Raw genomic sequence first — 26,812 nt, 5'->3', positions numbered from 1 at the left:
GGCGTTCCCTCCTCCATGTCGAAATTGTTTTTCACCGCACCCATTGATGATCAATGTTTCTCTCTCTACCTTCTCTCCCTGTTTCTCTCATTGATGGTCTAACCTTTTATTTTTTTATTTATTATTATTATATCACCTAATCCACGGCACTCACAACCCACACTCACACACACCCACGGGATTGACAGACACACATGCACTTTCTGATGCAAATTTTTTTTTTTACTTTTTTAATCACCCCACTCCCTCTCTCTCTGGTTCCTTTTTCTCTCCCAGAACCACTTTAATCATCTCCCTCATTTGCCTTACTTTATTCCCCCATTCATACATTTTTTTATTATTCTTATTTTTATTCTTCTTATTATTCTTTGCACCCAAAACCAAACTCGTTTTATTCCTTCCACTGGCTTCCCACACTTCATTTTCTTTATTTTTATTATTATTATTTTCCAAACACAAAAAAAAAAAAAAAAAAAATACAGATTTGCACAACAACTTTGTTCTATTTATATTAAGGATCCACCCTGATCACAGTTCTCCACACAAAAAAAAAAAAAAAAAAAAGAACAACAAAAAACCGCAAATCCAACCCCCTACAATAGTTTTGTTTTCTTTTCTGCAGACGGCCACCCACCGACCTCACTTCCGCTACTCTGCCGCCGGTCTCTTCTTTTTGCCTCCGTCCTGGGCGGCCCTTGACGGTGTTGCCTCCGTGTTTCCCACTCCACTGGGCACGATCACTATTCCCTGCTCCTCCACTGCAGCATATGGCGGACCTCCGAATCGGAACATCACGGTGGCCTTCCGCTTCAGCTCCTTATTTTTCGCCTTTAGCACACTTATCTCTGCTCGCGTATCCTTATACATGCGTTGGAGCAGAGCCAGTTGGGCGTTTAGCTGCTGCACCTCATTTGTTCTACTTTGCAGCCGGTGCGACAAGTTTGTGACCGCAGTCATGGTTTCCACACATGACTTCAGAGTATACTGATTGGCCTCAATATCAGTTTGCACCGCCATTTTTTGCTCCACCGACCGCATCGGAAAGTTCAACGGAGCAAAACCAGAGGTGTTTGGTTGAGGTTCACTGGCCACCGCACCAGTTATTTCTCTTGTGGACTCGTTCAGTTCTGGAAAGAGCGTGAGCAGACCACGGGAAGAGGAGGCCAGGTTCTGGGTAGCTGGACGGGAAGAAGAGGCCATGTTGCTGAGTGTTTCAGAGACGGGTTGGTTACAGAGTATTACAGGGTTTCTCTCTCAGCAAAGGAAAAGTTTTTTTTCAGATGATTTTCAGAAGTTTTTTGTCTGCCTCAGCCTCAGCATCAACCTTGGTTAAATAGCCAAGGCAGCCACGCGCATCATGCGCCGCTCGGCGCTCGACGCCAACCTGGACACACCTTTTGATGGCACGCCTTTTGATGGCTCGCCTTTTGATGAATTGGGCACGCCTTTTGAGGGCACGCCTTTTGAAAGATTGGGCACACCTTTTGAGGGTGCGACTTTTTAAGGGTCCGACAAGACTCTGTAAACTGTCCCGACATTGATTCCGGTTAGCTCCTTCATGGGTCCGACAAGACTGTGTAAACTGTCCCGACATTGATTCCAGTTAGCTCCTTCATCGGTCCGACATGACCTCATAAACTGTCCCGACATTTGATTCCGGTTAGCATACAGTGTCCTCTACAACGTTATGACACCACCATCCAGTGTCTTCACCAACGGTCTGACACGACCATACAGTGTCTCCTATCCTCTTTTATTTTTATGTATTTTCTTGTTTTGTTACTCTCTCCAAACTCAAGTTGGTTAGTTTCTATCCTCCTTGAGTTTGCGGGGGGCTGTTAAAATTTACCATCACCTACCACCAATTTACCATCACCTACCACCACCCAATGTTTTCAAAGGCGTATATGATGCGCGACTTGAGACGCGACTTGAGGCGAGGCGTACGGAAAACGCACAGATGCGTTATCTTTTGGGCGACACACCAGCTATGCGTACGTATCAAAGACAGAGGCGTAAGCATCTGAAACGCTTTATACGATTTTCACGCTTTGGACAGTGAGGCGCAAGCCTTTTGAGGAGTTCGATTTCAAAAATCAAAATTCGAAAAAGACTTCGATTGAAACAGAAATTGCTCAAGAAGAAAATATAAATACCTTGTAAGTCCATATTCTTTAGATCAGAGTCCAGCAAGTTCGAATCAGTCTTCTCCAACGAATTAGGGTTTTCCAGGTACGAAGTCTGTATCTCTCTTTCTCTCTCGTTGAGTCGAGTCTCTCTCTCTCGTTCAACTCTGTCTGCATCGTCTCTCTGTGCATCGTCTTTCTCTCGTTCTTCTGTCTGCATCGTCTCTCTCTCGATTTTGTCTGCATCGTCTCTATCTCTCTGCCCTCGTTGTGTCTGTTTTATCAATGGCTGATGCTTCTCTTCTCTATGTTTGTGCACAAATATCTCCACTTATCTAATATATTATTATTATTATATAAACTGAGCTCCTCCAGCATGGCAATTTATTATCAGTATATCTAATATATTATTATTCTTATATAAACCGAGCTCCTCCCTCATTAATTTATTATCAGTGTAATTAATTTATTATCAGTGTAATTCTAATATATTATTATTTAATATTATTATTAAGCTTCTTCTCGTTTAATAAATTATTATTATTATTATTATTATTATATAAATTTTAATTTTTTATTATTATTTTATTTTTTATTTTTTTAATTGAGCTTCTCTTCTCATAATTTTTGTTTTTATTTTTTTATTTGTTTATTTTTGTAGTTGATAAGTTGGTGGGGATAAAAAAAAAAAGATGACTGAACCCAAAGGCCAAAGAAAAGATTTTGTCTGGAAGTATGTAAAAGAAGTTGATGGAGAAAAATATTTTAGATGCAAATTTTGTGATCAAACTTGTAGTGGTACTGTAAGTCGATTTAAAAATCATCTAGCCGGTACGCATAAAGGCATTAAACCGTGTTCAAAAGTTCCTGAAGATGTAAAGTCGGAATGCCAACAAGCGTTAAAAAATTTCTTTGAGCAAAAAAGTGCCCGTAATGAGATGCTATATGAAATTGGGATGGGTGCTGGAGCAAAGGGCGAGAGTGGTGCTTCTCAATCTATTGAAGGCGATACTGGTAGTATGACACAACCACCAAAACCGAGGGGTCCAATGGATAAATTTGCTAGTTCTCAAGCACGACAATGTACACTGAACTCCAAATGGAAACAAGAAGAAAGAAAAGATGTATGTCGAAAGATTGGGCGTTTTATATATTGTAAAGCTCTTCCATTTAATTTAGTGAATGATCCATATTGGGTAGCTGCAGTTGATGGAATTGCAAATTATGGACCTGGCTTCAAACCCCCTTCTATGCATGAATTGAGGACTTGGATTCTTAAAGCAGAAGTAGAGGATATAAATGTCATGATGGAGGAACATAAAAAAGCATGGAAACAATATGGATGCTCAATTATGTCTGATGGCTGGACAGATGGGAAAAGTAGAGTTCTTATTAATTTTCTTGTGAATAGCCCTGCTGGAACTTGGTTTTTAAAATCAATTGATGCATCTGATACTATAAAAAATGGGGAGTTGATGTTTAACTATCTCGATAGTGTCGTAGATGAAATTGGGGAAGATAATGTTGTTCAAGTTATTACTGATAATGCTTCAAACTATGTCAATGCCGGGTCAAGACTTATGGAGAAGAGGAAGAAGTTGTATTGGACTCCATGTGCTGCACATTGTATTGATTTAATGTTGGAGGACATTGGAAAATTGAAAGTCTGTGACCAAACTCTCTCGTTAGCTAGGCAAGTGGTCAAGTTTATATATGGACATTGTTGGGTCCTTTCAATGATGAGATCATTTACAAAGAACAGTGAACTACTCCGTCCAGCAGTAACACGGTTTGCCACTGCTTATCTTACTCTCCAAAGTCTTTACAAACAAAAGCAACCACTCCAAGCTATGTTTTCTTCAGAAAAGTGGGCTTCTAGTAGTTGGGCAAGAAAGGTTGAAGGGGTAAAGGCTCGTGCAACTGTGTTGTTTGATCCAAAATTTTGGCCTAATGTTGCTTTTTGTATCAAAAGCACAATACCTTTGGTTAGTGTTTTGCGAGAAGTTGATTCAGAGGAGAGGGCTGCTATGGGTTACATTTATGAGTTGATGGATGTGGCTAAAGAAAAGATTGCTTTCAATTGTGGAGGAAATGTTAGGAAGTACGGACCAATTTGGAATAAGATAGATGCAAGGTGGACACCACAACTTCATAGACCTTTACATGCTGCGGGTTATTATCTAAACCCACAGTTGCGCTATCGAGATTCCTTCTCCAATGTTGAGGAGGTGAGGCAAGGATTGTATCAGTGCATGGATAGAATGTTGAGTTATGATGAGCGTCTCAAGGCTGATATCCAATTGGACTATTATGATCAAGCAAAAGGGGAATTCGGAAGTCGTGTTGCAATTGATTCCAGAGCGATACGCTCTCCCGGTAAGAAACTAATATGAAAATAATTTTCCAATTACATTCTATAAAATTAAAATACGAGATTGAAATTATTTGTGCATTTTTCAAATTATGTAGCTGATTGGTGGATTCGTTTTGGGAGCAAAACACCAGAGTTAACAAAATTTGCTATTCGAATACTTAGTCTAACTTGTAGTGCTTCGGGATGTGAGAGAAATTGGAGCACCTTTGAGTCGGTAATATATCTTTCTTACCTAAACTTTCTTATGCATAAAATAAAATATTCATGTTTCTTATTTCGTTTCTTATATTATTATATTAGATTCATACAAAAAAGAGGAATAGGCTTGAGCACAAACGTTTGAATGCTTTGGTCTATGTGAAGTACAACACTAAACTAAGAGAGAGGAGTATCAGAAGAAGACAAAACATCGATCCAATACTAGTAGATGAAATTGATTCGGATGATGAATGGATTGCTGAAAAAGAAGATCCTGTCCTCCCTCTTGATGCTTCTTGGCTTGATGAAGAAGAATTGTTCGATGCTGAAGCAATTAGGACTGTGCCTATCACTACATATGATAGAAGTGTGGAAAATCGATCAACTACGACTACGATTAATGTTGACTCATCTTCGAATGCAAAGAAAAGAAAAGTTGGTGAAGGTTCAAGTAAGTTGTTAAATAATTATGGACTAGTTGCATACATATTATTGTATGTGCCTATTTAATTAATTTGAAATCATATTTCTTGTATAGGAAATGATAGAGGAAAAGGCAAGGCAGCAAGATGCACCCTTGTGGATGAAGATATGGAGTTGGAAGAAGTTGGTGGAATAGATGATGGAACCTATCCCATTATAGATATAGCAGACGAAGATGATGACAATATTAATGAGGATGACTTAGAGTGACCTATTATTTATTTATTGCTTTGTTTATAGAGTATTAGAGTTTTAAGTAATTTTGTTTATTGAACAATTGAAATTTAAGTTATTTTGACTATCACTTAAGTTATTTTTTTATTATAGTATTAATGAGAATGACTTAGAGAGCACTTATAATACTTGAAATTATTAATTAATTTTGGTTATATGTTTAGAATGGCCTTTAAGAATTTTATTTGGTAATTCTTTTTTTTTTTTACTCTTTTTATGCTATATTTAATTAATTTTGTATTTTACAAAAATTAAAAAAATCAAAATTCAAAAGGCTTACGCCTCAACGCCTCGAGGCTTACGCCTCGCCTCAATAAGGGTAAAACGCCTCGCCTTGCGCTTTCGCCTTTAAAAACATTGCCACCACCTACTCCTCACCTACTACACTCACCCTCTCCTATATAATGAGCCACCCACCATTTGTAATATACACAACAACATAAATCAATCAATAATACAATTCTCTATTTCTCTTTATACATTAAATTTCTACACATGGATATGAAAAGAAACAAACAACATCAATTTCTGTTGCTAGTCTATTTCTTATCTTACGCACAATTTAACCATCAAAGTAAGGTATCAATATATAGTAATTATGAAAACACTTCCAATTTGAGAATATTTTGGTCCATTGGAACTGTAATGTTAAAAAATAGATCATTGCCCAGTACTGAATTAGTAATGCGGAGTGCTGGGAGGGTTAAACTGGAGATAGATCTAATATTCAGCCATATTTGCACAAATTGGCTGGCTTCTAGACTCAAACCTGCATTCACATGCTCAGGAGTCTATGCTTTTTACTCTTGAACCAATACGGCAATGTTAGACAATCATAAAATGCTAGGTTTAAATGAGACAAGACTTATTAAAATTTGTATGCAGTAGTCATACATTCATGAAAAAGTAAATATTTAACTGAATATGATATTTCCCAACAGGTGCCATGGTACTTGCTGACCGTGGACTATGCTGTATTGATGAGTTTGATAAAATGTCTGCAGAACACCAGGTTTGTCGAGACCTCTAACCAATATGTATTGGTTATCGTTTTAAGTACCAAGACTAAGTTTTATTAATTTTGGGATACCCTCAGGCTCTTCTGGAAGCTATGGAGCAACAGTGTGTCTCTGTTGCAAAGGCTGGATTGGTGGCAAGTTTATCAGCTCGAACTTCTGTCTTAGCCGCAGCAAACCCCGTTGGCGGTCATTATAAGTACTGTGTTTTAGTCTTTTCATTCCATTTATGGGTTATTCTATTCCTTGTGGACTACTATGATGCTAATCATTGATGTGTTTTATGTGTGGATATGGACTACAGTCTATATTTATAAAAGGCTGATCCTAAGTGGTTGGGTTTTCATGTTTTGTTAAGATTTTGTGGATTTTTAGCACCACAATGAGTAGGATAACCCATATAATGTTTTCTATAGACTGAACATTTTCGAAATGATTTCTATTTGAAAGCATATTCTAAATCATATGGTTTAGCAGAGTTCAAATAAGCGGTTACAGCTCCTGCTACAGTTTCTTTTATTTATTATACAGGTTGGCTTGCTTAATAATCATTATCAAATTTCATTGCAGCCGAGCAAAAACTGTCAATGAAAATTTGAAAATGAGTGCTGCTCTACTCTCACGATTTGATTTGGTTTTCATATTACTCGATAAACCTGATGAGTTATTGGATAAACGGGTCTCCGAGCACATTATGTCCGTAAGTTATCCTTCCTGGCCACTTTCTATTGGTACATTTGTGAATATTGTGTCAAATGTACCTCAATCTTAGGTATATGGATATGACATTTCAAGATGGCTCACATTCAGCTCATGTATACATATGTGTATACCTAATCTATTATTCAGGTTGTCAAACAGTTACGATGACAAAATTCTGGGCTTAAATTACTCACATCTGGCCCTCATTTTTGAGCAAATGTTGATGAAACATCTTCAATGTGAACTTATGGGAATTATTTCAGAAATCAATAATGCTACAATGGCCATATTTGTATACCATAGAGTGTTTACCAGCTCGTGTCACCATTGTATTGGTAACAGACATGAATGATGGGGCCCTTTAACTGAACTGGCAAAACGAAACCATTTTCTACCGCCTTGTATGCTTACCACGACTATGGTGTCTTTAAGAAATTGGAGAGCTTTGTAACTTAACTGGAAAACGACACCGTTTTCTACAACCCTGTCTACTACCACTACTACGGTTTGTGTAAATGTGCCATAACCCAATATCATGAGGTGATTCTGCCACTTATCTTGTAGTTTGTCTCCAAGTGGCTACATGTTTTTTTTCTGTTGCTTTTACTATTTCTTTCAGCCCAATAGTTTTCCCTGGTTGCAAAAATGGAGTGCCATTCTTTGTATGCATTCCTATGTGAATTGGTGTTTACGGGACTCTAGATCAAATAGATGATCATAGGCCTTAATGGTCTGAGCTTAGTTCAAGGACATGACAAGCATATAACTGAAGCATTTCATTTGCAGCTTCATGCTGGACCTGGAGAACATTCTCCAGCTGCAAAAAAGCTATGTACAGGTGGTGTTTCTACTGTTGGTGTATTAAGTTCTTATGATTGAGGGGAGTCTAACAAATGAACCTTTAAATTTACATATTGCAGCTTCACTGAATGCTCGAGACATACGGACACAAAGTGGTTCTTTAGTTTCAAGATTGAGACTTGACCCTAAGAAAGATGCTGATTTTGCTCCATTGCCCAGTCAGCTTCTTCGGAAATATATTGCTTATGCAAGAACTTTTGTCTTTCCCAGGTAATTTGATTCGCGATTAAGATGCAACATTTTAATCATGGCAACTTTAGTTTGACAACTCCATATATTGCCTTTTGTTGTATCAGGATGTCAAGGCCAGCAGCCGATATCCTACAGAAGTTTTACTTACGATTGAGAGACCATAGCACATCTGCTGATGGTACACCAATAACAGCAAGGCAACTAGAAAGTCTGGTAAGGCTGGCGGAAGCTCGAGCTAGGCTGGACTTAAGAGAAGAAATAACTGCCCAAGATGCTTTGGTGAGTTGATCTTGCCTGTTTCTGGGACAAATTTTATTTGATGTAAATTTCCATCCTCTAAAATCTGCACTACCAGCCTCTGAAAGTGATCTTGATTTAGTTTTCTTGCAATTTTGAACTTAGCTGGTGTATGCAGATGCAATCTTAGGATGCAAAATTTAGGAGGTCCAAGAATGGTCAGATGGGGTTTGAAAGATGTTTCATATAAAAAATTACAAATTTCTGCTGTTTTCTTAGGAAACAAGAAGTCATTTTACTTCTTTAAGTGCACAGAAAGCCTTTGGTTATGTCTCAACAAAACTCTTATTTCTGTGAACAGTGTATCAAAGCTGCTTTGTCTGCTTGATAAGGATTATTGGTATCTTTGTCACTATATATGTATTCTGCTGGTTATCTGGAAAAATCAACCACAAATCTTTAGCTTTTCTTGAATGAATCTGATCATCCACTGGCAATTCTTCCTCAACTTTCTCCTTACCGTTGTTCCAAATGTCGATTAATATGCATGCCCATCAAGGGACTTTTTCCTAGTTTTTTTTTATGCCAGTAGAATTCTTTTAACTAGATGAGGAATCTGAAGTTTTCTTTACTTGTTTGGATGGCCAATATGAATGTTTTTAAACTAACGCATTAGCAACCCATCAATGTGATCAAGCTGCTCATTACTCCCACAATGTGTAGGTTATCCCAACGAAAAGCAAAATGAAAGTTACTACTAACAGATGTGCAAGACCATTACTCAATTTCTGTGGTTCTTGAAATTAGAAAGGTTGACTGCTTCCAATAATCTTTCATAACGTCTGGCACGAAGAAAAAAGCTTCTGTTTCAACTTGCACAGACGTAACCCCAAAAATATTTGAGTTAGCATCTATTTTTCTTCACTTGGTAAGCTGGCAATGAGTGCTAATCTCAACTTTTATGGACTGCAAGTGCAATTTGACAGACAAGCTCGACAGTATAAAGTGATTATATCTTTGGATGAGTAAATTTTGGTTATTGATGCCGTTAATTCACTTCACACTGCTATTTTCAGGATGTTGTTGAAATAATGAAAGAATCCTTGTACGATAAGTATGTCGACGAACATGGTTTTGTGGATTTTGGTCGCAGTGGAGGAATGAGTCAACAAAAGGAAGCAAAACGATTTCTAAGTGCCCTGAATAAGCAATCAGAGTTGCAGCAAAAAGATTGCTTTTCAATTTCTGTACACACCATTGCTTTCTCTATTAGTTCTGTAAACAATTTCACCCCCTGTTGAACCCTCCTTTACATTTTAATTATTTCCCCAGGAAATATACAGTTTGGCAGATAGGATTGGCTTAAGAGTTCCAGATATTGATACATTTGTGGATAATTTAAACAGCGTTGGTTATCTACTGAAGAAGGGGCCAAAGACTTACCAGGTACTATGACATCTAACTTTGTCAAACTTTTGAATCCTGGACACAACTGAAAGTGAGAATTCTTGGGTAACCTACATACACCTATTACATTAGAATTGTCAATACTTTCTAAAGTGACTGGAGTGGCACCTCCTGGATGCCTCAACAAAGGAAAAAAAAAAAATGAAAAAGAAGACACTTTTAATGCTATAGAGATCTCATAGATTTGATGATGAAACTTTGAATGCACTTTGCTGTTTTTCTTGTTTTTTCTGATTTGTTCTACTGATATTACGTCTAATTGCCTTGATAGAACTCATAATTACACAATATTAATTTACAATAAAAAAATGAGAATTGTCATGCTAAATGCACCTATTGTAAAACTATAATTACTTATGGAAAAAGATACACCTATTGTTTTGTAATAGAGGAATGTTACTATTTACTGAGGAAAAAGATACACATCTATGACGTTTTCATGTGCACCTCTATGATGTTTCCATGTGCTGTATCAAATAAAAAAAAATTTGTTTTGAAGATGGAAATCATAGTTTTCATGTGCTGTTTCAGTGAGAATCTCAAATTCTTTTCATGCAGGTGCTATCATCATCTTATTCACGGAGTTTGTCGTCAAGGTAGAGGGGCTAAGTTTTGCAGCACTGGAGAGCAGGTCAAATATTGTTTATATTGCTTCTCTATTTCCTTTAATTTGGTTACAATACTTCATATGTAATATGATTGGCTTCTGGCACTACTACACTGATTGTTGCCTTGAAGTTTCCAAATGTTACTTTGACTGTAAAATGTGCGATGTGTTATTGACATATAATGCACATTGGATTTAACCAAGCATATTCTGCAGCAGAGTGTATAAAGAAATCTGACATGGTACATACCGAATTCCTATCTTGAATAACAAAATTTAACATGTGTATATTGGAAAAATGATCTACTTTTCTTTTATGAAGTAATTTGCAGATTAGCTAGAGTCCAAGTTGGTTTCTCTGTTCATTTCATTCCTTTTGACTTGCTTGGTATTTTGAAGCATTGCTTACTAGCAGAAATCCTTAATCTCCATAGTGATGTGGTTGTTTAATATTCTCTTCTGAGCCGAAATTAGACAATATCTCCTAAAGAAAGCATCCCTATCGTTTATTTTTCTTTTGTTATATTTTCTTCTCTTATTGAAATTCTTATTCTTCTCAATTTCTCTCATAATCAGCTGTTCTCTTCCCATCTAGATAACAAGCTTTATGGATGGTGTTGGTTTTATAACATTCCTTTCTCAAATGAAATTGGAATTCATCGTTTGTTTCTTTCCATTCACTCGGATCTCTTCTGTTTCATCAATTTTGTCTGCGAGCTAGGGCCTAAGTTCAGTCCCAAAGGTGTAGTCGATGGACAACATGTGGATATAATGTCTAATTATGTTGTAATGTTACATATCTTGGGATTGTAATATAATGTATGTCCTTGCAGATTAGACAACCCTAGCAATGTTAGTACGGTACCAGACATGTTTGTATTTTAAATCCAATTTTCAATGCAATTTCAACGAGGCAAATATCCCTCTTCCTGAACCTAAATACCGGATTGCTTAGGAATCTATTTCATATATTACATTAATCAAATGATAAATTACATTTGAATTTCAAGCTTCACAAGGTTGAAATACACTTTTGCTTTTAGAAAACTGGTCGTACCTAGTGCATAAGTCTGCTGCTTACAATAGAGTCAGAGAGGTAGTAGATAGACAGTCTTCCTTCCACTGATGATTATACAGAATCAGAGGCATAATCCTCTCCAGGTTCAAGCCGCCACTCGCTCCCATAATAAGAATTAGGCAATCCCAACCAGAATTTGAAAGCCTCAGCCGCTCTCTTCCTCTCGCTCCTCCGGTCCTGCCTCGCTCTCGAGGCATGCTTGCTCGTAAACATCCTCGAATGCATCTCCACATAGATTCTCGTATACTTGGTCTTATTTGGCGGTATTCCATACTCTTCCATACAAGCAACAATCTCCAGAGCCTTCCTGAAGAAAGCAGCTCGGACACAGACATCTGCCAGAGTATCCAAGAGACCTTCATCAGGCTTCAGCGGTGGTGGGATAGTTGAAGAAACATAATTAGAAACCTCCCTTTCCTTTTCCATCCCACACCTCTCCTTGATTTCGTTCCAAAGCAAAAGTGCTTCCCCGGGCTTTCTAGCTACTGCAATCCCATTCGCAAGGCTTCCATAAGTAGCCACATTTGGGTAGAACCCCTTCTCTTTCATCGTCTCAACTATTTTCTTCGCTGCTTCTATAAAACCCAACCTACAATACCCTTCCACCAACATATTCCATGCGGCCAAATCAACCTTCACTCGAGGGTCTTTGAGCATTTCATCAAACACCTTGTTAGCTAGCTTTGGTTGACCTGACAAAGCAAAAGCTTTCATCAAAGTGGTGTAACTAATCTTAGTAGGAGCGATTCCTCTCGCTCGCATCTCATTGAAGTATGCAAGAGCCCCGGCACTATCATCAACTAGTATACATCCATCAATTAAAGTATTATACGAGACCACATCAGGCTCAATCACTACATCATCGGTCATCTCTCGCATCAACTCCTTTGCCTTGTCTATTTGTAGTTGTTGGCAATACCCTTTGAGGAGAATATTGTAAGTGATCCTATTAGCCGGAACAGCAATTCGAGCCATCTCTGCCAAGACCTGTCGTGCACGATCCATTGATCCCACCTTCACGAGCGCCGATATAACGGTTGTGTAAGTGACATGGTCAGGGTGGCTAGCACCATCTTCTTGATGGCGCATTGCCTCTAGCATTCTGACCGTGTCGCTCACTCGACCTTGTTTCATATAACCCTTCATAAGAGTAGTGTACATTCTAGAGTCAGGAGTGTATATCTTAGGCAACAATGGTGGCTCGTAATTACTCGAATCAATAGAATTGGGAAGCAACTTCTCAAACACATCCCTTTCATTTCGATTCGGGTTTTCAAAATTCAATTCCCTTAGAATTTTGCAAAGGTCTCGCCGACCTTCCCTCATTGCCTGCACAATTCTCTCTGCGATTTCCAGCTCCCCAAAACCAACATACGCTGCAACGATCGAATGCAATGTGGTCATGCAAAGTGGAATTTCCTTCATCAAAATCATTTCCAATACAAACACAATCAAATCTTTCCTATCAGCTCTCGCACACAATTTGATCATCACATTATAAGTCAAAACATCAGGCTCACAACCCAACTCAGGCATTTCATCGAACAGTTGGAGGAACCTCTTAGTATCCCCAATATTCGCACAAGCATTGAGAACGGCATTGAAAGCGGCCGTGTCAGGCCTCGAGTCTCTGACAACTTCTTTGTCAGAGAACCGGCGAACTCGCCGGAGAACGGAACCAAACAGTTTGAGAGCTTCGGAGGGACCGTCGTCACCGGAGGCGGCAAGGCGGCTGACGACGGCGCTCCAGGCCTTGACATGGGGGAGATAGCCGGATTTGAGCATGGATTTGATGAGGGAGGAGGCGTAGAGGGTGTGGCCGGACTTGGCTGCAGCGACGGCGAGGAGGCCGAGGGAGTTGGCGTCGAGGCGGTGGAGCTGGTGGTCATGGCGGAGGCGTTGGATGATGGACTGGGCTCGAGAGAGGCTTTGGGGGGTGTTTTGGTAAGAGAGTTGGGAGACAAGGCGGCTGAGACAGGTGGGGGTAGGGAGGTGGGAACACTGGGTGTAGAGAATCCAAGCTTGGTCTGTTTTTCTTTGGCGGAGGAGGGTGAGGAGAGTTTGGTGTTGGGAATTGGGAGGTGTGGTGGTGGTGGTGGTGGTGGTGGAGAGGGAGAGGTTGTTGGGATTGGTGGGGTGGTTGGCGGAGGTGGCTAGTGTGCGAAATGGGAACTTGGGTTTGAATGTGGTGGTGCTGGAGGGTGGTGGTGAAACCCAGTGGAGAGTGAGAGTGTGGGTTAATGGGAATTGGTTTGGTTGTGGTGGTGATGATGAAGATGAGAGTGGTGGTTTAGTGTTGTTCATGGCCTGTCCATTTGGGGAGGAGAGAGAGGGAGAGGTTTGTTGTTTAAATTGAGAGAGAGAGAGAGTCGGGGGGATATTTTTGTTTTGAAGGGGAAGGCAAGTATTGGGTGGAGATGGAAGTACTACGTCGAGTATATTAGGGCCGCTTGTTTGTTTGTTATTTGCACATTACAATTATGATTTTCTTTCTTTTTTTCTTTTTTAATTAACAAAATGTGTCTCTCATGTTCAATACCAACCCACCATTTAGATGTCATAAAAAGATATGAATGTTATAATAATAATAATAATATTAGAATTATTAGTCTAAGCAAATCATCTTGGTCTTGTCTTGCTTTTTATATTAACAAAAATGCTAAATTAGAAAGAAGTGTCTCTCGACTTGTTATTAATTATAAACCTTTAAATGCTGAAGATTTGATTAAACGACTTAGTCAAGCTGTTATTTTTAGTAAATTTGATTTAAAAAGTGATTTTTGGCAAATTCAAATTCATCCTAATGATAGATACAAAACTGCATTCAGTACACCATTTGGTTACTATGAATGGAATGTAATGCCATTTGGATTAAAAAATGCTCTTAGTGAATTTCAAAATATAATGAATGATATATTCAACCCATTTAGTCATTTTTCTATTTTTTACATTGATGACATTAATTTTTTCTAAATCAATTACTGAACATTGGAAACATTTAACTGTATTCTTTAATACAATTAAAAGTCATGGTTTAGTCATATCTGCTCCTAAAATTAAATTGTTTCAAACTAAAGTTAGATTTTTAAGTTATGATATTCATCACAATACTATTCTGCCAATTAGTCGCTCCATAGAGTTTGCGTCTAAATTTCTTGATGAAATTCTTGATAAAACCCAATTACAAAGGTTTTTAGGTTCTCTCAATTACATTGCTGAATTCTGTAAAGACCTTAGGAAAGTCTATCAACCTCTGTTTGATAGGTTAAAGGATAATCCTCCTCTTTGGTCTTCTGTTCATACTGCTATTGTTCAACAAATCAAACAACATGTTAAGTCTCTTCCTTGTCTTGGTATTCCTACTGAGCATTCATTCAAAATTATTCAAACTGATGCTTTTGATATTGGTTATGGTGGCATTCTTCTTCAGAAAGTCACTCCTCAAAATCCTCTGAACAAATTGTTCATTATCACTCCGGTGTCTGGAATAAAGCACAATTAAATTATAGTAGTATTAAAAAAGAAATTTTTTCTACTGTTTTATGTATTACCAAATTTCAAGATGATATTTTAAATCAAAAGTTTTTATTTCGTGTTGATTGCAAATCTGCTAAATATGTTTTACAAAAAGATGTTTAAAATCTTGCTAGTAAGCAATTTTTTGCTCGTTAGCAATCTATTTTAAGTATTTTTTATTTTGATATTGATTATATACTTGGTTGTCAAAATTTCCTTCCTGATTTTCTTACCCGGGAATTTTTACAGGAGGGTAAGGGATGAGTGCTACTCCACAAATTACCTATATTAAAACCCAAATTACCCATTACCAAACCTTGATACACCAAGTTAACCACTGTATTCACCGCTTCAAATTAGCCCGGACAACCACTAAAAGAGCCCAATACATCAATTACCATCAGATTAAAGCTCGTCGCAATTTACTCACTAATTACATTAGTCATTTGAATTACTACCAGAATTATTTAGATCTTCTTTCTGGTTGTTAATCTTTGCTACTAATTATTGTTTCATTTCTACATATGTCTCGCCCAAGGCCTCCTCCTGGTAAGGCTTTGGTTTCATCTAATCAACCTTTTGTTCCTCCTCCTTTGGAGTTAGTAAACTAGTATCCTCAACCTATTGAAATGATCAACCGTTACCAAGTTCTTGGTAACATTCCTAGACCTAATTACTCCTCTGCTTTGGCTATTGATCCATTTGCTTCTTCCAGCCAAGCAGTCTCAATTACTCCATTTCCTGCTAATCCAATCAGGTTTGCTCGATCTGATTATGTTAAATCAACCTCTACTAACCTCTTTTTCAAAGAGCCTAGTCACCCCAAGAGTCTAACTCTTAATGATCTTGCTAAATCCTATTTTGGATTTGGATGCCATTTTGTTCTTTCCCATCTAGATAAAACAATTACTTACTACAAAGATATCCTGATCGATCACCAATCAGTTTTGATTAAACCCATTTATGATCGCACCTATTCTAGTAAAATTCTGTATCATTCTATTTATATTCACAGCATTGTCTCCCTAGCTGAATGGGGTCCTCCTTATCAGCTTTGTGAATTACCTGATCATTCTATTCCCTATAATTACCATGATTACATTGATGCCTGGTTCAAGGTCTTCTTGTACCAAAATGAAACCTTCAGCCATTCCTAGTTTATTCAATTTGATCAAAAGTTCAAATCAGAATTACCTTCTTGGTTTCTGAGATGGTGGTCCCATTATGGTGCCATTTCAGATATTTTCCCTGATATTCTGATTGAACAAATCAACTATTTTGCTACTGTTTTCCCATTTACTCCTCACCAACGAGAATTTCCATTATTGCTAATTTTTATATTTAAGTATAAAATCCCTTGGATATTTAAATGGCATTATGGTATTGTTGATGATATAATTATCCGTCAACATTCTGTTCAATGGTGGGATAAGTTCACAGTTTCCCGCATTGTGGAAATTGTTCAAGCCGAATTCCCATCTGATCAACTTGCTCCTACTCTTACTATGGTCAACGCCCAGCAGAACCCAACTGCTGCAATCAGCCAAGGAAGTCCTAGCCTTCCTCCAGTCAATCTTGGAAGCCCCTCATCTAGTGGCTCCAAGCCCAAATCAAAAGATAAATCGGCAAAGCCCACTGAAAAATCCAAGTCCAAAGTTGTAGCTGCTCAGTCGGCCCAATTAAAGCCCAAATCAAAGTCCAAGTCCAAGGCTAAGCCCATTTCACCTTCTGCTCAGCCTAAAGTCAAGTCCAAGAATAAGCCCAAGTCATCCAAATCATCTAGAGATGAATTGCTCCAGTTAGTTCGCAAGCTTGTGGATCAATCTGAAGCCCAATCAACTTCCAGTTCAGACAGTTCAGAAGAAAGTTCAGAAAGTTCGCATTCTTCTGAAGAGTCAACTAATCAATTTTTGGGTCCAGAGTTTCAAGATGCTCAGGATCTATTTGCCTAATCAACATAGGATTCTATATAGATACAAATTAGCTTCAATCAATACTCTTTTGAGAAAAGTTGCCAATTTGTATTTATATTGATTCCCCTAATCACATATTCCACCGAAAGCATGAATAGTAAAAATTACTGTTCACTTTTACTGTTCATCAATCAACTTTTGTCAACTTTTGGTAAAAGCTGCTCAACTGTTCAATCAATCAGCTGAAAGCAACCGACAGCTTTGCTCAGTCTCCAATGCTGCCAGCTGCCTTCGATCAATCAACCAATTCATATGCTGCATTGTTAATTTTCTTTTCTATATATTGTAATCAAATGTATTCATTCAGGCATTCTTCGTTTAAGTCTTTGTTTTGAGAAAAACCTGAGAGCTCTGAGTGGCAATCAAACCCTCCTCTTGTAACTTAATTAAGATCCTTGCAGTTGCTACGATTGTAATTGTAAGTTACTTTCTGTATTTTAATTACAAAGTTTTATATAAAATGATTTTGGTTAATTAGTGCATTCCAATTCTGTTGTTCAATTTTAGTCATATTTGATTTCGTAATCCATGTTCTTCATTCTGCTTGCTGTTTCCGCGTTTATGGCATCAGAGCCTAGTTATGTTGTGTCCTGTTTTTAACTGCTTTGTTATTTCTGATCAATCAATTCTATTGTTTATTTGCTTAATCTGGTTTCAATCATCTTACTCTGCCACTAATTCTATCTGTGTCTTTCCACCTTGTTTAAGTCACCCACTTTCGCCCAACGTCTTAGGTAAGTCCTTTGGTTAGGCAGTGTTAGACATCGGGGCTCCCGAATAGGGTATGTATGTATACAAGGTATGTGAAAACATGATAAATTTAGGCAATGTATTAAGATTCCTATAAAACAGTTTAATTAAAAAGAACAATGAATCGATTTTTAGAAGTAACTCATCAGTCAGTTCTAGGTCAACTACTTTGCCCTCAATACCTAATCAAGGATTAGTAATTAATGAAGAAGATGTAGAAATACAAAATGATAAAATTGATTTAGGATGGAATATACCAAAATTACCAATTAAAGAAAGTTATAAAACTACTTTTATACAGAATGCTTTTAAAGTTACCTTGCATGTTAAAACAATTGAACAAGTTTATACTTTAGAGAAACCCAAGGAAGCCTGCCAATTATTGATGCTAATTTAATCAAAAGACATTTTAAAAATGGTTACAATTTTATTCATATTGGTTTAATTTAAGTTGGTGCTAATCCATTAACTATGGTATGTAAAAATACCTCTGTTTTATTATGTTTACGAGATGCTCATTTTTTTAATTACAATGATAGTTTAATGGGTATGATGGAAACTGGTCTTCATAAAGGTTCAGTACATTTTAATTATTTTTCAGATTTTACACTTAGTGTACGTGATCCACATATTTTAGATGCATTAACATTAAATATTCAATTAAATGGTTCATTTACTAACATGAAAGAAAAAGTTCATAATATTGCTTTAATTTATCGTGTTCACTATAAATGCATAAAAACCAATTTAAATGTTCAAGCTTTACATAAAAGTCCAAAAGATAAAACTCTGTTAATTCAAGGTAGTAATACTGATTCCCATATTAATGTTCCTCAAATGATAGAATGGAAAGATATTAATCTCCTTGATCAATGGATAATTGTTAATGAAAATTACAAACATAATCAACAACAATCTTCAATCCAAGATATCCAAGATATTCAACAATATACTGATGGTTCAGTTTGTATTAAATTTAATCGTAGTCAATCCTCTAGACATAGTACATCTAGTGTCCCTACTGAAATTGAAACTGAAGATGAAATATTGAGTACACCTTTATTTCGGAAAAATAGTCAATTACATCTAGGCCACACTAGTCAAACCTCTATCAATAAAATCAAAGGAATTGATAACTCCACAACTTCCCAGTTTAGTAAACCTGTTTATTCACATCCTGTACATTTACCTGAAGATGATGATGAATCCCAAGAATCACCTACTCAAACTGATTTCGAAGTTACACCTTCAATCAATCCGCAATTAATGACTATCAAAAAAGAATTTACTCCTGATCTTGATAAATTACTTATTGACTGTAGATCCAAAGAAAAAAGAACTCAAAGACATGCTTATCGTGCTAAATATGATTCTGTCCAACAATCTCGCATAACCAGACAATGGTATGATTTTATGGTTGAATATGGTTTTGAATTATCTTTCTTTGAATATATAGACAAATATTACAAAAAAGTAAATACAATCACCAAACATAAGTGGAAAACTTCTCCAAATACTTCTGTTAGTTCTAGTCATCCTTCATTAGAAAATATAATTATTGATCATCAAGGTTCTACTGTTCCAGCCTCTCCTTTCAAATTACCTGGAAATGACCCTGAAATTAAAAAAGTTATTGAACAAAATAATTATACGAATCAATGTTTAAAAACAATTGGTACACAATTAGATAAGATTGAAACTCATTTAGATTCCCCTGCTGTTACATCCAATACCAAATCTTTAGATCAACCTTTACTTAATCTTCCTAGTAACCGATCAAAAAGAACTAGTTTAGTTACCAATGATCATTCTACTGTTAAAGCTATAGAACAATTACTTACCAAATTAAATACCTTAGAAATAGCCTTACCTTCTAAGGATAAAGGTCTTACTAATCAACAACCAATTGATACTGTTTCTAATCAATCTGCAACTGAAACTACTGATAATGAAATAAATCAATTAGTTCAACAATTTCAATCCTCTACTCTTAATAAAATTCATTATCCTAAAGTTAATCCTCAAACTACCAAAAATTGGTATTCTCGACCTACTCCTCCTGATCTCTAATATGAAGAAACTAACCTTTCTAATCAATTCTCTGTTTCTGCTAAAAGATTATACGAATGGAATATTGATGGTCTTAGTAAAGATCAAATTCTTCAAAAATTAAATCATTTATCTATGGTCACAAATAGTTATCTTAGTAATTACCCTGAATATACTCAAGCTGAAATTGTTTTATTAATTACTTCTGGTTTTACTGGTATGCTCAAATCTTGGTGGGAAAAATACCTTACTGAAGATCAAAGAGAATCAATCTTATACGCTAATCAAAAAGATGAAAATAATCTACTAATCTTTGATAAAACAATTGGTTCTTCTATACCTGATGGTATTAACACATTAATCTATACAATAGTCCGATATTTCATAGGAACCCCTACTAACATATATTCTCGCATACCTGATCAACTTAGTAATCTTACCTGTCCAACCTTATGTGATTTTAGATGGTATAAAGATGTTTTTACCTCTAGAGTTATGTTAAGAGAAGACTGTACTAAATCATTTTGGAAAGAAAAATTTATTAACGGATTACCCAGCCTATTTTCTCATAAAATTAGAGATGTTCTTAGTCAACCTATTGGTGTTATTAAATATGATAACTTAACCTATGGTGATATAATTAGCACTATTCAAAAAGAATAATTAAAAATGTGTATTGATCTTAAACTTAGTCAAAAAGCTGCTAAAGACAAACACAAAGCCAAATATGAATTAGGAAATTTCTGTGAACAATATGGTCTACCTCCTGTTGTACCTTCCCGTAGGAAATCACACAAATATTCCAAACATAAGCATAAATCATCTTACAAATATTCTAATAAATACACAAAGAATTATTCACCATCCAAATCAAATGATAAATTTTACCCTAAACCCAAAAAGAAATATTATAAATCTAAATCACATCCAAAATCTAAATCTAATAAAGATATTACTTGTTATAACTGTGGTAAAAAAGGTCATTATTCAAATAAATGTAAAGAAAAACAAAAATTAAAAGACAAAGTTAATCAACTTCAAATTGATGATAACTCAAAAAATCAATTATTTGAAATCTTTCAATTAAATCAATCTGTTAGTGAATCCTCTTCTGATAATCCTAGTACTTCATCTGATTACCATTCACCTAGTGAAGATTCCGATAATAATATTGAATTAGAGTGTAATGATATTTGCTGTAAACAAATTAAACAAATCAATGTTCTTACCCAACAAAATCAAGAAGAAGTTGCTCTTATTGACTTAACTAGTCGTTTAGATAATCCAGAATTAAAAAAGAAATATACTGATAAATTAAAATCTTTATTAACTAATCGTGATCCAAAACCTAAGTTTGATAAACCAATCATTAGTCTATCCAAAACTTTAGAAAGATTCAAAAATAACCAAAAAGAAGTTACACTCCAAGATTTACAACATGAAATCAATCAGATTAAATAAATAGATTTATGAAGAAAACAAATTATATACCAAGAACATATGCTGATAATTACAACTAAATTTCAACAGAAATACACAAAAAAATAATAAAGGGTAAAGAGACAAAATCGAAGCCTGCACGGAAGCAGTTTCCTTAAAACAGATTTCGCCGCCTCACGGGTCGAGTGCTTGAGGAAACCCAACGTCTGTCTCCCAGGATACGACGGTCAAAACCAGCTACGGCAGAAGCACTATCTGTCTAGCTTAGCGAACAAAACAATGGCAGCACTCTCTCACAATAGGAACTATCAAGCAAACTGACTTGTAAAATGGAAGCAAAAATTTCTATATTGAAACTTGACAGGAGGGTCTCAATTTATACATGTATAGGGGAGAGAGGAAAAGCCTCCAGCCTTTAAGGCTAGTCATTAAAACACCAAGCATCCATAGCCCCTTTCCACAAAATGAAAAGTATGGATGCCCAAAGGATTCACACCCTTTAGCTAAGAAAAAAGATTTAAATACTCTTTAAAATCCTATTTATGAATCTAACATCATGAAGCAATTTCTTGGCAATTTCTTATTCAAAACCCAATGGTTTTTGGCTCACTTGGACCCAACACAAAAAATGGTTAGGACCCACTTTAATATTTAATTAAAGTCACCACACTTTAATATTAAATTAAAGTCCCCAAAAATCATTTTTTCCAATAATCCCCCACATGAATAAAAATTGACCGAATGACTCAACAAACGGACATCATTCAACAATAAAGACTCTGAGAGAGAGTACAACGGACTAATCCCGACATCAGAGAAGGTAGCTTTTGGCTTTGAACCTCTCCCAGTGAAAACCTATCGAGTTTACTAGCAGATCAGTGAATAAGACATCTTGAACTGCTCTACCGTTTATGTAAACTGAGACAATAGATCTCACACGAGAATTACTCCTACCACCATTATGTTCTCACTGGTGTGCCCTGTATGGCCCTGGACACTAGCCTGGTTCAATGAGTGGTTTCAAAGAATCTTGGCCTGCCCAATTCTTCTAGAAGCGGCTCCACTTCACACTCACATAGGTGACTCTACTAAAGTATCCTGCAATACTTAGCTCAACAGCTTAACACAAAAGAGTCATTAAAAGCTCAGCTTATCCTCTACACTTGCAGGTATCACTAATAGAAGGAATGGCTGGAGGTTTAACCTCCTCAGTGACATACCACCGTTACACGCAATTAGGTTGTCCCATTGAACCTAGATCTTGGGATCTCCAGTCAACTAGGTTGGGTTTCCATTCCGGTAACTTCCAAAGGCCTTAACCCCATTCCTTTTGACGACGTTTCGACTAACACTCGACTTAACCCTTTGGTTAGCGAATTCGCAATGTTGTCCTTAGACTTTACATAGTCTAAAGAGACAACTCCATTCGAGAGTAGTTGTCGTATGGAATTATGTCTACGACGGATATGTCTAGACTTTCCATTATACATATTACTCTGTGCCCTACCAATTGCAGATTGACAATCACAATGAATACAAATAGCTGGCACAGGTTTAGACCAACGTGGAATATCTTCAATGAAATGGTGAAGCCATTCTGCTTCTTCCGTTGCTTTATCCAAAGCAATAAACTCTGATTCCATCGTTGATCTAGATATACACGTTTGCTTGGAAGATTTCCAAGACACGGCTGCCCCACCAAGAGTGAACACATATCCACTAGTGGACTTTGAGTCCTTTATATCTAATATCCAATTCGCGTCACTATATCCTTCAAGCACCGCTGGATATCGAGTATAATGCAGCCCATAATCCCGAGTGTAGCGTAAATACCTTAACACCCGCACAATGCCCTTCCAATGAGAAGCATTAGGATTACTTGTGTAACTACTAAGCCTGCTAAACGAGTAAGCTATATCTGGCCTAGTACAACTCATCAGATACATTAAACTTTCAATTACCCGAGAATATTCTAACTGAGAGACACTCTCTTTATTATTCTTGGTAAAGTGTAGACTTAAGTCTACAGGTGTCGATGACACACTCGTATCTGATCCACTAAACTTCTCAAGTATCTTATCAACATAATGAGACTGAGAAAGTACAATTCCGCCAGAGATTCTGGCAATCTTAATTCCCAGAATAACATCTGCAATGCCCATATCCTTCATGTCAAATTTAGAGTTTAACAACTTCTTGGTAGTTTTGATCATTTCATCGTTACTACCTATAATGAGCATATCATCAACATATAGACACAAAATGATATAACCTCTGTCAGTGTCTTTGACATAAATACACTTGTCACATTCGTTGATTCGAAACCCATTTGACAACATTACATTGTCAAACTTCTCATGCCATTGTTTAGGCGCTTGCTTCAAACCATACAAAGATTTGACAAGTTTACAGACTTTCTTGCTTTGTCCTGGAGCTGAAAACCCTTCAGGTTGCTCCATGTAGATTTCTTCATTCAAATCCCCATTTAAGAAAGCTGTCTTTACATCCATCTGGTGTATCTCAAGATTGCGCAAAGCTGCTATCGCAATCACTATGCGAATGGATGTTATCCTAGTTACAGGTGAGTACGTATCAAAGTAATCCAGGCCTTCTCATTGCCTGTACCCTTTGATAACGAGCATTGCCTTATACTTGTCAATAAACCCATCGGCCTTCATCTTTCGTTTAAAAATCCATTTGCAGCCTAAAGACTTACAACCTGGAGGTAAATCTACCAACTCCCAGGTGTGGTTCTGTAAGATGGAGTCAATCTCACTTTTGATCGCTTCTTTCCATAAAGGACTCTCAGGAGAAGTCACAGCTTCGTGGAAAGTTTGAGATTCGTTCTCAACCATATAAGTTAAGAAGTCTGGACCAAAAGATTTGGATGTTCTAGCCCTTTTACTCCGTCTGGGTTCATCTAAAACCTCAATTTGATCATCACCTGGATCATCAACATGATCATCCTCACTAGCAAGCTCATCAAATTGCTCCAAAGACCTTGGAACCCCTGCATGGGTTCGGCAAGGAAATATGTCTTCAAAGAAACATGCATTCCTTGACTCCATGATGGGATTCCTGTGTATGTCTGGAATTTCAGACTTATGAACAAGAAACCGATATGCACTACTATTATGTGCATAACCAATGAATATACAATCCACAGATTTCGGGCCTATCCTAACCCGTTTGGGTGTAGGAATCGCCACTATTACAAGACACCTCTACATTCGTAAGAATTTATAAGAAGGCTTAACGCCTTTCCATAACTCATATGGGATCTTGTCCACTTCGCTTCAACACAAGTTTCACACTTGTGTTTCATCAGAACAACCTTGTCGGACTCAAAAAACCATGCGAAAAACATGTTTACTGAGAAGAGACCTTGAGACAAGATTCTAACGAATGTCCGGAACATACAGGACTTCGTTCAAGGTTAGCTCTTTTTCTGAGGTTAACATCAGGACCACCTTTCCCTCAACAAATGAGGTAGTAGAGTTTCCCATAAACAACTTCTCACCGTTTGTAACCGGTTTGAAAGTTGTAAACAGCTCATTCTCGGAGCAGATGTGGCGTATAGCCCTAGTAAAACTAAAAGCCTCGCTACCACAGTTGTAGCACTTCCCAAAGAACCGAGAACTAGGTTCCCGCGGCTTGTATGCCAGCTTCTTTGCAACACCACCCCTTGGCCCCAGCTAAGAGCCTTTGTTCACAGGGGGCTTCTTCCTTATCCCAGAAGATTTTCCATGCTCAATGACATTGGCCTTCACTGAGGAGGTACTCCCTCATTCTTTCTATTATCCTCCTCATTACGGAGTCGGATAATCAGGTCTTCTTTGTAGAATTTATACAAAGTTTTAAACAAATCCTTGTGTCACAATGATTATGAAACTCTCAAAATCATATCACAGTAAATACATTCCCAGAATGCCATCAACCGAATTAGGCACCTAAATATATTTGGTCTAACCTATCACTCTGAAGCCAATAGTCTTACTATTAGAAAACACAAATCCAGTGTTCAATAGTCTACTATTCGGAACTTCATAACATGGCCAGTAGTCTTATCACTAGGAATCACTAATTTCTCAGCATGTGGTCAGTAGACTTTCTACTAGTAGGAATCACAATGTCTTAACCTGTGATCAGTAGTCACTTTACTACTAGGAATCACAAAGTCCTGACATAGAGTCAATAGACTCTTTCATTACTAGGAATCATCATGTCTTGACATATGACCAGTAGCCTCTCCACTACTAGGAATCATGATGTCTTGATATGTGATCAGTAATCTGTTCACTACTAGGAACCACAATCTCATAACTGTGTAGCCAGTGGTCTAACACCTCCTAGGAACCACCAGTTTTCTATCTCTGTGATCAGTGATCTTGTACTCACTAGGAACCACCAATTTAAGAATATATTTGGAATTTAAAAATCTAAAAAATATTCACCCACTATAACAGGTTGTCTCATCTTTGCTTTCAAGCAAAGTCACATAGTAATCACAAGGATACCAAACTAATTGCCTCTGATCAAATCAGAGAAATTTTTAACGCAATCTTATGATTTCCTTTAACCATACTTGATCTCTCAAGATCTTTCTTTAAGAATCTCGCGAGGCTAAGGTTGTCAGGTGGAACAACATTTCTGTTTGTCACCTTTTGAAGCCATTTCTGAAACATCACAACAGAATTTCACTTCTGTGATTCCAGAAAATAAACTTAACCCTTAGAAAATCCCTTAGATGGAAATTTAATTCAAAACTAGTCTCACCATTTAACCTAGAATCAAACATGGTCATGAATGTTCCCAGGAAGACTGGAGGGGTCACATCGGTCCCACTTAAAACCTAGTTAACCTTTTGACAAAACATTCAAGAGCATGTTGACTCCTAGTCCATAGGAAACAATTTAAAAATTAAGATTTCCAGAAGATAAACCAGGTTATAACAAACCGATTCCCAAGCAAATAAATTTGCTACCAGAATTACACCACTCATAAAAGTTAACCGGTACCCCCGGAACTAAGCCCATTATTTCTGAATAAAATCAAAAATATTTTAGCTAATGCTAAAATTTGGTTTCCTTTCTCAAAACCAAAACACTTTGGACATAATCAGATTATAACCAAAGACTTTCTCCAAATTTGGTTTTCCAACACTTTGGGAATAAAATGATTAAACCCAAAGACTTCCTCAAACTCCAAAGGTTTGAAACCAAATCTATCTTAGTTGTCATTTCTGAACAAATAAGAACTACTCTTTAGCCAAAGCTAAAACTTTGGTTTCTATCACAGAAAACCAAACCAAGTTCCAAACTTATTAAAAAATTGCTATAACAATTACACGCATATAAAATGCTTCTAACAAAACAAGCAAATAAAACCTGCAACCATAAATTGATAAACAAACCAACTACATCTCAAGCAAACATGCTTCAAATATTTTGATAAAATAGCCAATCCATAAGGATTCTATATAGTCCAAAAGCCTTTTCACGCTTAGGTA

General features: G+C 36.9%; 2 protein-coding genes across 4 annotated transcripts in view; one reads left to right on the top strand and one right to left on the bottom strand.

The window, feature by feature from the left end:
• MCM8 (minichromosome maintenance 8) overlaps positions 1-10,751 on the top strand; it is a 32,637-nt gene extending 21,886 nt beyond the window's left edge. Inside the window, exons 9-18 of one of the 3 annotated variants that reach the window (XR_014362894.1) lie at positions 6,357-6,427; positions 6,512-6,630; positions 7,002-7,131; positions 7,920-7,971; positions 8,054-8,204; positions 8,291-8,465; positions 9,147-9,351; positions 9,500-9,670; positions 9,756-9,869; positions 10,449-10,751. Coding sequence is in view for 2 of the 3 variants with exons in the window: in XM_082917447.1 (XP_082773573.1) it covers positions 2,819-4,502; positions 4,596-4,714; positions 4,801-5,149; positions 5,237-5,391 (2,307 nt within the window). In the remaining variant the exon portion in view is untranslated. Of the gene's footprint in view, positions 1-2,787; positions 4,503-4,595; positions 4,715-4,800; positions 5,150-5,236; positions 5,571-6,356; positions 6,428-6,511; positions 6,631-7,001; positions 7,132-7,919; positions 7,972-8,053; positions 8,205-8,290; positions 8,466-9,146; positions 9,352-9,499; positions 9,671-9,755; positions 9,870-10,448 lie in introns of those variants that run through there. The other 2 variants (XM_028256871.2, XM_082917447.1) reach the window with 2 other exon arrangements.
• A 693-nt stretch (positions 10,752-11,444) lies between these two features.
• Positions 11,445-14,049, bottom strand: HCF152 (Tetratricopeptide repeat (TPR)-like superfamily protein). Its single transcript, XM_082917448.1, has one exon. The coding sequence runs from the start codon at positions 13,877-13,879 to the stop codon at positions 11,627-11,629; it is 2,253 nt and encodes a 750-aa protein (XP_082773574.1). The 5' UTR covers positions 13,880-14,049; the 3' UTR covers positions 11,445-11,626.
• Positions 14,050-26,812: the final 12,763 nt, after the last annotated feature.

The sequence above is a fragment of the Camellia sinensis genome, chromosome 3 (genome assembly GCF_055761805.1).
Source record: "Camellia sinensis isolate YWXY chromosome 3, ASM5576180v1, whole genome shotgun sequence".
In the NCBI taxonomy this organism is placed as follows: Eukaryota; Viridiplantae; Streptophyta; class Magnoliopsida; order Ericales; family Theaceae; genus Camellia; species Camellia sinensis.
This window is presented reverse-complemented; position numbering and strand designations above follow the sequence as displayed.